We start from the raw sequence: 13,215 nt of genomic DNA on the forward strand, positions 1-13,215 counted from the left end.
TTAAATTACATTTTCAAAATTTAAAAATTCTAAATTTTTATTTTGAAGGCTTTTTTGAAATCTTAAACTTTCTTATAAGTAAATATACTCTATTTGTATGTTCTATTACCATGCATTATTTAGATATTGACATGGCATTATAAACATTATGTCTTAGTCACTTTCCAATTCTGATGCCAAATTTATTTAGGTTGTTTATTCTAAAATTTTTTTATGGGTTGAAAATAAACAAGTTCTTGGAAAATTTGTGCCAAAATGGTTTCATTTTACATGACTAACAAATACAACCAAGTCTTTGAAACTAGAAAAAAATGCATCAAATGAGGAACTTCATATTTTTTCAAGCGAAGAGTGATAAATGCATGTTAATAGTGACTTGAAAACCCACCTTCATATACCTCCTACACATCTGAATGAAAATACAGCCAGAATTAAATGAGGAGAATTCAATATTTTCAATTATATTATTTGAGAATTATAAAGAAATTCTCCTGGATAATTTCAAAAGAAGTAGTGAAGAGAAGAGGATGTACAAATCATATACTTAAGTAAAGTTAGACAAGAAGGGGAAAAAATCATCCCCCAATTCATGAGGAAGAGAATTGGAACCAGAATCTTACGTAAACTCTTGAAAAGTGTTCCTTCATAAATTGCCTACCATCTGTCCACTAGAAGGCACGCTGAGAAATTAGATTGATAAATATAAATCAATTTTTACATAGCTTGAAAGGGTTAGTAATATTTTGCAAGTATTGTGTAGCTAGATATACTAGTGCATAATACCATTAAAACATTACAAGCCACCAAACAAGTTGAGAGAAAACTATAAAACATTTGAGATTTTTTGAATAAAAGAATAATGGCAAGTAATAATGAACATATTCTTTATACGACAGAAAGGAAACATATGTCAATATGTCTCTGTAATATGTACATTTTCTTCTAAGTTTCATTAACATCTACAGAGAAGCCAATGACATTTCACACTTTTTTATTTTCATTGATATTATCATTTATAATCTCATGTTCCAGAAGCATTCAAACATTCATACAAATGATATAGTAAAGACAACTTTGGAGGTATTTACCATGTTCAATTCTTCCTCCACAACCCACACATACATACATGGACTCCTAAAATAATTTTTATTCCGTAAGACTATGTTTCCAGCGATAGCTGTTTAGAATAGGAATCCCGTTGGTTCTGAGCCATTCTAGACACACTCTCTCCTTAAATTTTGAATCTGGGGCTTGGATCGTGAGCTGCTGCACAAGGATATTGAAGACAATGGCCAAGAACAAACTAAGAGGACAGAAGTCCAGGAGTGTATTTCATATAGCCAGCCAAAAAAACTTTAAGTCTAAAAACAAAGCAAAACCAGTTACCACTAATCTTAAGAAGATAAACATTGCGAATGATGAAAAAGTTAACAGAGTGAATAAAGCTTTTGTAGATATTTTTTTGCAAAAAAATTTGCAAATTTTTGCAAATTTCTCAAAAGGCCTTTCCCTTGAACCTCCGTAGAAACAGCTGATTTCAGTGTCATGAAAATGAACCAGTTAATGTTGATGAAGCAACAAGATTAATGGCTCAGTTGTAATACACTGGAGATACATCAAATATCCCCCAAAAGACCAATAAGTTGAATGTTTTACACACACACAAAAAAAAAGATTTTGAATCTGGGATAAAGAGTACTAGACTCTGCCAGCTCTTTGAACTGAGAGCACCCTAGAGCTGTGAGATAACATACTCTACCTTACACTTTGGAGAGGCAGAGTAATAAGTCTATAGAGAAATATGGTTGAAGCACAAGTATGAAGAGAAGCAAAACCAGACACTGGGAGAGAAAGAGAGTCTAAGACAGGGCTTGCTGTGATTCCTGGTATTTATTACTTTTCCTGCCCTTTCTCAGGCTCAACTCCCTGTATTTGGAATCTGTGAGAAACACTGAATTCTTACAATATTTTCTTCTCTTATTGCATGGTCTTGTCAGGAGACTACTGTCCATATGAGGAAGCACTGCATTTTTTTTGCACTCAGCAAATATTTCCTGAATGCTTACTATGTCCAGAGGACTGTGTTTTGTACAGTGTGAACAAAAGAAGAAGATAGACACGATGTAGAACTAATCATCTGACAGAAATTAATGATGATGTTTAGTAGAAGATGCATAGCACTCACTGTGGACATAATGAAACACCTGACCTGGTTTGAAGATATTGGGGAAGCATTCCATGAGAAAGTGACGTTTAGGCTGAAGCCGATGAGTGAAAAGTATGGAACTAACAGGCTTCACCTGTGTATAAATGAGAAGCCAATCAACCTTGCTTCCCAATAGTAAATACCAAATACTGCCAGAAAGAAAGCCTGTTACACTGTTTAATATTTTAAGGCCTATTAAGCTGTTTAAATTTTCACAGGTAATCTGTACAATTTGAAGAACAAAGAAAGAAAACCAAATATGGAAATATCATTTAAAACGAAAGTGAAGAGCATTTGACATATCTCCCACCCTCTCACCCAGTGATTCATGATTCTAAGCATCCAAAAATTTCTTCCAAACCCAGAGGTTAAAGTAACATGTAAGGTGTTTAAGACAACTTAGTAAAAACAAATTGACCTCGGCACAGTTATTATCTCCCTATTTTGGATAAAAGGAAATTAGAGAAACCTGAAGCTTGCCACATGGGATATAGAGTAAGAATTAAGTAAATTTTGTCTTTAGGGGAACTGGCTTCAACCTGATTAATCAGCTAATCAAATGTCTTTGTTTAATTTTAGTTTCCTTATCAACTTAAAAAAAAACTTTTCAGAGGACACCATCTGTGTAAACACAGCAGTTATAGGTAAGAGGAGACAGCTTCCTCTTTGTTCAGGAGTCTTTGCTTAAATTTTTTCCTTTTAATTATGGCTCAGCTAAAGGACATAAACACATGATATTTTAACACAAAAGACATATTTTTAAATGCTAGATAAGTATTATAATTAGTTAGGTAAGTGCAGACAGAGAGAATGTCAGGCAGGAATAGCTGAGTGAAGGTCCCAAGGCAGGGAGGAATGTGAAAGGTTGTTATATTTGGACAGAGGAACATGAGGGGGAGGGTGAGAAAAGAAGTTGGAGAGATAAGCAGAGGCCAGATTATGCAGTGTTTTGAGGCCATAATAAGACTTTGGAAAATTTATCATAAAAGCCATCAAAAGGTTTAAGGCAGAGAAATGATACAATCAGATATGCATTTTAAGACAACAGATTAGATGGAGGAGATATAAAAGTTTTTGTTAGAAAGTACTTGCATTAGTGTGTATGGCTTGGACTCAGCTAGTCGCGATGGTTAAAACAGACAAAGGGGGAATGGATTTGAAAGAGATTTAAGAGGTAGAATTTATTGGTTTGGTGGTTAATGTGTCCCACGAAAATTCATAAAGGATGGTAATATTTGTAGGTTGTACCATTTGCTTTGATTGGAAACACTGGAGAGGGAGCAGGTTTAGGTCAAATTCACTTTTGTTCATATTGAGCCTGAAGCTCTTGTGAGACATTTAAAAGGAGAGGTCAAGTAAGCAGGTCTGGAAATCAAAAAAGATATCTGTGTACAATCTTTAAATGTAATGCTTATTGATACATAGGTGATACTTGAAGGAACGGATATAGTAGAGGTTCTTAGGATTACACAAAGTCAGAGGAGAGGAGGCCTGAAATTGAGTCTCAATGTTAAATAGAGGTCCAAGTTTTAAGAGTCCAGTTTAGAAGGAATCTAATAAAGGATCCCCAAAAGAAATAACCAAAGAATGGGAAAGGATCCAGTAGGAGAGTCCTGATTGTATGTCCAAAAATACTTCGGGAAACAAATTTTCAAATAATCCCTGAGAACTTCTGAGGAATCTCAAATTTCTCTTTCAACTACAGGGAAATACATTGATTGTGACAAATCAGCCACCAGTCATCCACACAGCTAACTTTGGGGAAGATTTGTGCTAGAACACAGCCCTGCTTTCTCTCAGTGGAGAGCTCTTTCTTCTCTACAATAATGTGAGAGCCACTCTTTAGTGGTTCTACTCAAAATTCTGTCAGAGTCAGTGCAAGGGGTAACACTTTGGAAGGATGGAAATGCCAAATGCCAATAGGCAGAGAAGGTAGGGTTCAGAATTCCCAACTTATGTTTTAGCTGTGAAAGCGTATCCAAAAGGCACTGCAATCTTCCTATTGTTGTCCAACAGAAATGGAAGATTATTTCAGGAACAGAGTTCAGGAAACCCCATGCCTGGAGTCCACCTGGCCACTAGAGGGCTCCAACCACACAGGTGATTGCTTTAGAATGCCCAGGGCTTAGAACAGGGTGTTCAAAGGCTATCTGTGAAACTAATGTATTTTTGTACATTTCAGTCATACAATAGAGTTAGTGTTAGAAACACTGACCGAGAAAAAAATAGATGAAGTGATTATATTTCCCTCTGCTTGGAGGTCTTTTCCCAACTGCATATAATTTACACAGGTTGGCAACCTACAGAATTCTTTGTTAGCAAATTATAGTGTACAATTACTTCTTAACTCTGTTTGTCTTTGTTTCTTTACTCTCTTGTTCCTGTGAACAATTTCATCTTTCCTTCTTCATGAAGTCTGCAAAGAGAGAAAAGAAATGAAACTGACACAGAGTATGGGAAATTCTACTCTTTTCTGACCCTGTCCTACTGGTCTACCATGAACACTTTCCCAAATGCCTCTTAATAAATATAACCATTATGTAAAGTTATTTTCAGAGTCCCAAAAGCGAGATATGTTGTCATCATGCATTGTCCCCAAATTCCTCAAAGATAAGCCAACCACGTCAGACTATACTAGATTTGGAACTCGTCTATTGTAGGCTTTTGAATAGTTTTTTGAATGTCCTTGGGGCAAACTTGGGTGTGGGGCTGGAGGAATGGCAAGAAGCAGCCTTTTCCATTCCATCTCTTGGCTGGACCTGCTAGCCTGTCATCCTGGGATTCCTAAGCATAGAAGTCTGATTCTGGCTGGGTATTATTCTTTGCTCTGAGAAAGGTGGGTTCTCTAGGCATAGAAATAAGAATTTTTTCTGCTTTCTTTTCAAAATGAATTGGTTCTACTTTGGAGAAAGTCCCCAGCAGACCTCTAGAGGGTGTATTCAGTATCAGCTCACAGCTTTGTTGACCCTTTTTATTTTTTTCTCGGGAATTGCAGAGAAAAGCGATTACAGCATTCAAGGTGACAGCCAGGAATATGGACTGGACAATGCAGGATAAGTGGGATCTCATTGCACTTGTATCACCAGCAGTATGTGGGTGTAGAGAGTTACTATGTAGTCTCTTTCTTCATCTCCTAGTGATGAAACAGAATCATGATAGTTAAATCAGAATGTGATCTAGTCTCTGGATTGCTATACATATTCCTTTCTGATGGATTTCTCCTTATTTTATCAATGCCAGGTCACTTAGAAGTATAATTTAAGACTTCCATATATGTCATTTTTGTATATATTTTATGGTACAAAAATTAAACGAAAAATACAAATGAATATATTGTAGGGTGTGAACTGATTCATTTTATTAAGCTCCTAACTAAATGTGGTATTAGCCTATATTTGAAGCCATTTAAAACATTTACAAAATGTATTTCAAATACTTTTTTGACCAAAGATCATACCAGGCAGCTAACTTGATTTGTGAATTTAACTTTGTACATTTTGCCTTTATCAATTGACATCACTTTTGATCTGAGAAGTTTTGAAATAAACTAGAATATATAATCAGAGGAATAAAATATCTTCCCTTAAAAGCCCTTGCTGAGATGCCTCTCAAATGCTTCTTGATTGTCAATAGAAGCATTATTCACACAGTCTGAGGAGCCCCAAGGAGAAGAATATTTTGGGTAATCGAAATTGCAGGTGGATATCCTTTACTAATTACAGAGCACAGAATTTTTAAAATTGTCAAGAGCATCATGTCTTAATTTTTTTTCTCTCTTAAAAATTTTGCCATTGGAATAATGGCACTCTAAGGAAGATTTGTCTGTGCTTTCCCATCCGTTTTACTTTCTTCTACCTTTTCCATAAATTAATCACAAACAAGTTCTGGAGTCAATGGGAAGGACAAAGGTTAGATGTTTCCATTTATAACTCTGGTTTCATTTCTTCATAGAGCTTTTTGTTAGTTTTCAAGTGAAATTTGTTTGTGTAAGATGCATAGGCTGTGAAGGAGAGGGAAACCGTACAGAAGAAGAAAGGAAAGTTGTCAGGGAAGAGGAGATTGTGGTAAAATACCAACCCAACTAGCCTTTCTACTTGAAGAAAATGCTATAGTTCTAACAGAAAACGCATCACATGTAAACAGGAATGACATCATAAATCATTTCTCTTCTCTTCTTACTAATATCCAAAGCCACAGGGTCTGTCTGCTGCTGTATCTCTTCTAAATCAAGCTCATGTGGAACATTCCACTGGCTTACTGTGCCAAAGAGTCAGAGAGAATCTGACAATAAATACACATTGATTTGGTCAGCAGAATATAAGCTACCACAAAAATTGGTTGGGCAGTAATAAACTCTGGAGTTGCACCATTTATAATTCTTTGTGTTTCTATTAAATATTATGCATGGGTCCTTAAGTTAGTTTCAATTCAATGTTACGGTGAACTACTGACTGCATAGATCTGTTTGCCATGTGGGTTAAAGCCACCTGTTGAGTATCAGGGAATGTAATCAAGTGATTTGCCAAGAACTCCATCAGAGATGTGTCCTGTGCATTTTTCTGAGTTGAGAACATCACCTAAATAAAGCTGATCAACCTATAGTAGTATGTACAGTAATGCACCTGACCTGGGCAACACAATGACCAGTCCCCAAAATTAAAGTGTCAGTTGCATTTCTCATTTACCATAATTCCAAATACAATTTCTTACATTCTACTTTCAGGACTTTGAAACCGCAGCTCAAACTACCCATGGATTTGATTCTTGTCATATTTCAGAACTCAAAGGGCTGACCTGAGTTTTGGGTAGAGTATAAAGTGAAAAGTATATACCCTTTAATGACAGGTGAATACACTTTAGTGGGAATAATTTGTAATTCAAAATTTTCCTAGATTAGAAAGCAATAGTATGACAGTCGAGATTGAGACTCCGTTTATAGGGGCCGAGGACTATTGTGTGGCTGTTTAATTTAGTCAACAGTTCAGATGGTCTTTTGAGATACAAAGTTTAAGAAACATATGTGATTTACTATTTTTGTTTTTTTTTTACCAATGTTTTCACAATACTATCATCTAGATGCAGCATGTGATCTGGACAGCAAAAATATTGCACAGAATTAAGCATTTTTGTACAACGTTTGTTTAGAGTTGGCTACATTATAAAAAAATCTATTTCTTGGGGGAACATGTCTTCTATTTCTCTGATGTGCAGCTGGGTGTAAACATCTAGTTACATAATCATGTTTTAAAAATGGAATTTAGTTGCATATACAGTTTTATGTATGACTGGTTATTTAAGCATTATGCGGAGTGAAGTGGTTAGTAGTTTTAAGTACATATTTTCTTGTTTTTACAGAAGGCAACTTGATACAGTCTGAAATGAGGGAGAGCTTTCTCTCACCACAAGCCTTAGCCCCCATCATGAGGAGTGGCCATCCACCCTTGAGGGGTCTTGCAGCAAGCTTTGGCTCTCCAGCTCCTTTCCTGAATCTTGCCTTCCCTTTGAAGGGAATACATGTCAAGTAAAGTTAGATTCTCTATCCAGCTAAGACAACCTTCTGCAAAATTGTGAAGCAGGTCATCTGCCTTGAGATTACCCACCTACTTTCCAGTGCCTGCCTCTTCTATTCATCAATATCAACTCAACAACCCTCCTCGTGTGCCACTATAGCATAGTTAGGAAAGGTGATTCAAAAATCCATTCCTAGCCAAGATGGTGGAAGCTAGATCTGTTTACCATGACCCGGGGGGAAGAAGAGCATCTGGAAGAGAGCCGTCCAAGAAATGGATTCATAAAGACCATGTGCCTTCTTATACTAAACTCCTAATGTACTATATTGTCTTCTCTCCCAGTGGGTTATGAGCTCACCACTGGCAGGGCCCATGTTTAGTCTTTTTGTCATTTCTAGTATCCACAAGATGAAAAGTGGGGCTTCATTAATATTTAAATTGATGAGTGAATGAATGAATGAATGTTCTCTACACCAATTTCAGACAGAATATTATCTTCATAAAGGTATCCTCTTACTTCATGTTTTGCATCCACTCCTTACCGTCACTGCAGCATGAGTGCTCTACACAATCCATATCACTAAGTCACCCAAAACCCACTTTGGCTATTTTCCTGGCCCGGGAAAGAATATGTCAGGAATGTGAAAAGGATGTTTTCTATTATGTCTTCATTCGGAGTTTTTATCTTAGTTTCCTTTTGGATAGGAAATAGAGACTGTACACGAGTGTACATAATAGCCAAAAAAATGTTGTGAAGGAAACAAGCTGATATATTTGTGAGCCTCATGTCTTAATCTTTTTTCAGCTTTCTACTCATTTTTTTAATTTGACTTCTGTTTTTTGCCACATAGAGCAAAGGTTGGCAAATTATGGTCATTGAACCAAATACGACCTGGTCTGTTTTGCCAATAAAGTTTTATTGGGGGGAATCCCTGGGTGGCGCAGCGGCTTGGCGCCTGCCTTTGGCCCAGGGCGCGATCCTGGAGACCCGGGATCGAATCCCACATCGGGCTCCCGGTGCATGGAGCCTGCTTCTCCCTCTGCCTGTGTCTCTGCCTCTCTCTCTCTCTCTGTGACTATCAAAAAATAAATAAAATAAAAAATAAAATTAAAAAAAATAAAGTTTTATTGGAACACAGCCACTCCCATTTGTTTTCTCCCTATAGTAGCAAAGCTGGGTAGTTTTGATGGAGACCCTATCTATATGCTTTCGAAGCCCAAAATATTTACTATTTAGCCCTTTAAAAAATGTTTGCCAAACTCAATGTATAGTAAACACAGTGTCAAATGCCACATAGAATATAAGAATATTGATTTTTTTATTTCTTTGACCTTTTCAAGGAAGATTTCACACTGAAGTGTAATGCTTGTTGAGTGAAGGCCCAGGCAGCCTATGATCAAGTCCTAGTTCCATTTCTTGTAATCTTTTTGACCTCACACAGACGTCATGGGGATGTCTGCTCATACCTCTTCCAAGAGAACCTGCTACAGGGGGTATAGTTGGCTGGTAGCCTCCAGGATACTGCCTCTTCGTATCCAGCATGAAGCTGGTGCCGAGGGCACACTTCCCTCATGTTGCTCCCAGACAATAACTGTACATGATGAGGTTAATGGTGCCTGATCCAGGAATTTTCCAGGGAGCATGTTTACTTGGGGCACCCCACCCCATTGTCCTGGCAGAAATTTTCAGATCTATGCTGTAGTTTGAGTTCTTCCTACTTGGTCCTGCCAAGTCTTCCTACTTGGTCCTATCTAGCCCACCTCATGAGATGAAGATTCTCCATGCCTGCTTCTTCTCTTTCCTTATTATATTTCACAAGCATTTCCACAGTAAATTTCTTGCACATCTAAACTTATCTCAGTTTCTGCTTCTTGGAGAACTCAAACTGAAACATGATTCCTCTGGGCTTTGACTTCCTCATTGATAAAGTAAGGCCAGGAGTAGCTGGAGAACTCAGGTGATTAAGCATTTGACTCTTGATTTTGGCTCAGGTCATGATGTCAGGGTCATGGGGTCAAGCCTCATGTTGGGCTCTGCTCCATGTTTTGCTCTATGTGGCAAAAAACATGGAGCCTGCTTGAGATTCTCTTTCTCTTTTCCTATGCCCCTCCCCTTGCTCTCTCTCTCTCTCTCAAAAAAAAAAAAAAAGAAAAAGAAAGCTAAAAATGATAACTATACGACAGAATTTTTATAAAGATTAAGTAAATAATGCAGACAACATTTTTGGCACAATTTTGGTGCAGTTCTTGGCACCTCCCCCCCCCCCACACACACCTACTGCCATGGGCTTTGGGAGGGCCACCAGCCAGTTACTGCCTGTCCAGCCCCTCCTTCCCTCTTTTTCATCATGCAGTGACTGATCTCTGAATCTTGTGGACATGGACATTCTTTCTACTCTTCCAAACTCCTTTCAAGATTAACAATGAGTCTTTTCAGTGAGCATAGCACTTCAACACAACTGACATGCATGAAATGTTTTCTGGCTTATATGGTACACATGTCCATTAATCTGGTCTCAGATGCTTATGTGTCTAAACAAACAATAAATAGGAATGGAATTCAAAGAGGTTTCTCATCCCACCCACCATGTATATGTATGTGGCGGGTGAGGTGAGAAGCAGTAAAATTAACAACACAGAGGGTGGAGTAATTTAGGAACAAAAATGCAGTCCTGTCCCAGAACTCCTGGCAGTAAACTTTGATGACACATTTCCTGAGACCCATCAGAGGCACTCCCGAGCCTACCAAGGACAACCTTAAGCTTATAGTTTCAAACCGTGAAATCACATGCCCCCTTTACAGTTAATCACAGCAAAAAATGCTTGAAGCCTTGCCAAAGGGTGTTTGAATATCCCAGGCAAGTGAACAGACCGTTTGCTTTTCTCTACGCTGGGACAGTGATCATCTGGTGTGAGGTGGGGAAGCAGCCAGCCCCAGGAGTCTCTGCCCTCCCCCATATTCCCTCCCTCATACCCAGGTTGGAATATAACCCAAGGGTTATGTCTTGCTACCCTACCCTTTGCCTAAGGCAACTCAACAAGTTGGGGCAGTAACATTGTTGAGAATTATTTAAAAATCTGAAGAATAGAGACTTAGAAGTTAAAGGAAGTCATCAAAATGTCCCTCATGACATTTTTTTTTTTTTTTGCAGAAGAACTTATGTTATAGCCAGGCTTAAAGTATAGAACAGACATGCAAACTATATAATACATACTATATAAACTGGGATATTAAAATAAAATGCATTCTATGTTGCTAGCTGGCCTCCAAGCAAAAATGGAAATGGTTGGAATTAAGAATTTGTGTTTCCCCTCAACAGGTCAATATTTAATGGTAGACCTCATTTTTGGTAAAGGTGCTTCACTGGTCATTGATTTGTCAGAACTGCTTATTACATTTGTTTAAAATTCAAAAACTCTTTTAGAGTTTTGATTTAAAACAGATTATCCAGCTCTACCTCCCTCAGGACCCCCTTAGCCCTTATAACCCTCTGGGTCTCAGTTGGCTGAAAGGCCCTTGCATATACTCCTAAATATTCTGACTCCACCCTCTCATCTCTCACATGCCCTCCGTGAGTTCCGGGAGCAGCAATGGGCTTCCTCAAATGTGCCAGGCATCATTTACTTCTGGGTCTTCACATGGAAAGCTTTCTCTGCTGGAGAACCCTTTGTCTCCCCCATTCTTTTTTTTTTTTTAAATAAAAATGTGTGTTTTTTTTTTAAACAGGTCTATAAAAGTAGAAATCACATACAAAAATACAGATCACTCTGACATGTTAGCAAAATAGCTTATGGCTGGACTTGAGTTTGGAAGTACTATACATTTGAGGGCATCTGGAAATCACAGCCCAATTGGGTACTATCGCCAGCCCTTGTCACTAATCTGTAAACAATAATTTCATGTAGTATATGTAGCACTTTTTAATCAGTACAAAATCAAAACATAATTATTTCCCATATAAGACCACTTTATAATGTTCCTCCTTAGGTCTGGGCAGATAAGGGCACTTCAAATTGCTGTTTCTGACATTTGAAGAATCTGATTTAAAAACAATTAATAGAAATAACAGGTTTTTAGCTTTTTTGTTCATTTTGAACATATGGGAAGATCATCAATTTAAATTAAAAACTTAGTGTTTTGTTTTAAAGTAGAATTTAATCCTTTTTCTTCTAGAAATTATTAAAAAAAATCACTGTTGCTATCAAAAGATCCCCCCATTCTTTTTTGTACTCTTATCCCCACACCCTCCACCATCTTTGCCTGAATAACATTTCCTTATTTCCTTGTCCTTCCTGATTCCATTCAGTTATCACTTTCCTTGAGCAGCTTTTTTGAGGCTCTAGCATGAACCAGAGAATTTGCTTGGTCAGGGAACTATGGCCAAATCCTGCACACCACTTGTTTTTGTAAGGAAAGTCTTACTGGAGCACCGCTATCACCATCAGTTTATGTATTGTTTATTTCTGCTTTTTTGCTCCAGTGACAGAGTTGAATAGTTAGACAGAGACCATATGGTGAGTAAAGCTGAAATATTCATTCTCTGGCCCTTTACAGAAAATGGTTGCCAGCCTGTAGTTCATCACTTTTGGAATCGAGGTGTCTTTGAGTTTAGAAACATGATACGCACAAATATAAATCTGTAATGGAGATTAAGAGGTGATGATTTGGGCCATTAAAATTTTTACTTTGCATGTTTTTTTAAAATAAAAAGACCACTACTATAAAATATGACTTACAAGAAATCAACTTACAATGAATATCTCAGGGAAGTATCTGTTTTATAGGATCAGCTATATCCTGAATGAAAGAAGAGGTGGCCTCCAGCTTTTATTGCTCTAGGAAACTGTCTTTTCTATTAAGTTGGGAATATCTGGAGGGAATTTAAAGTCGTGCAAATATACATTCTTATTGTGATAAAACATACATAACAGTATAAAATCTGCCATTTTAACTATATTTAAATGTACATTTCAGTGACATTATGTTCACGTCTTTGTGCAGATATCACCACTAACTATCAATTTTCATAACTTTCTTCTTCCTTCAAGCCTGGAACTCCCTACTCATGAACCCTGGCAACCATCATCCCTACTTTTTGCTTCTATGAATGGACTACTCCAGGTACTTCATGTAAGTAGATTTATGTAGTATTTTTCCTTTTATGACTGGCTTATTTCATTTAGCATAACATCCTTAAGTTTCATCCATGTCATAAAATATGATAGAAGTGCCTCCCATTTTTAGGTTGAATAATATTCCATCATCTTACCCCATTTTGCCTATCCTTTCACCTACTGATGAACATTTTGATTGCTTCTACCCTGACAATTCGTTATCCTAGTGGGTATGAAGTGGTGTATTATTATGGTTTTGGAATGCATTTTCCTAATGATCAGTAATGTTGAGCACCTTTTCCTATGTTTATGGGTCACTTGTTTATCTTTTTTGGGCAAATGTTTATTCAGAGTCCTTTGTCCATTTTTTACCTGAGTTGTTAT

General features: G+C 37.3%; 1 protein-coding gene and 1 long non-coding RNA gene across 2 annotated transcripts in view; both read left to right on the forward strand.

The window, feature by feature from the left end:
- The window catches only part of LOC129515286 (uncharacterized), a 42,209-nt gene extending 29,362 nt beyond the window's left edge, over window positions 1-12,847 (forward strand). Inside the window, exon 2 of the long non-coding RNA XR_008665550.1 lies at window positions 12,766-12,847. This is a non-coding gene — a long non-coding RNA (uncharacterized LOC129515286). The remainder of the gene's footprint in view (window positions 1-12,765) is intronic.
- On the forward strand, window positions 1,289-1,601 carry LOC129515285 (ribosomal biogenesis factor-like). The gene is made up of 2 exons (XM_055334102.1): window positions 1,289-1,426; window positions 1,542-1,601. Exons 1-2 carry the CDS (start codon window positions 1,289-1,291, stop codon window positions 1,599-1,601), a joined length of 198 nt encoding a protein of 65 aa, XP_055190077.1.
- Window positions 12,848-13,215: the final 368 nt, after the last annotated feature.

This window comes from Nyctereutes procyonoides, unplaced genomic scaffold (assembly GCF_905146905.1).
Source record: "Nyctereutes procyonoides isolate TBG_1078 unplaced genomic scaffold, NYPRO_anot_genome, whole genome shotgun sequence".
Lineage (NCBI taxonomy): Eukaryota > Metazoa > Chordata > Mammalia > Carnivora > Canidae > Nyctereutes > Nyctereutes procyonoides.

Excerpts from the sequence above, each read along its gene's own strand:
- LOC129515285 (XM_055334102.1), top strand. The coding sequence starts at position 1,289 with ATGGCCAAGAACAAACTAAGAGGACAGAAGTCCAGGAGTGTATTTCAT. Across the intron at positions 1,427-1,541 it reads ACATTGCGAATGATGAAAAA|TGTCATGAAAATGAACCAGT; the intron begins GTTAACAGAGTG and ends AGCTGATTTCAG.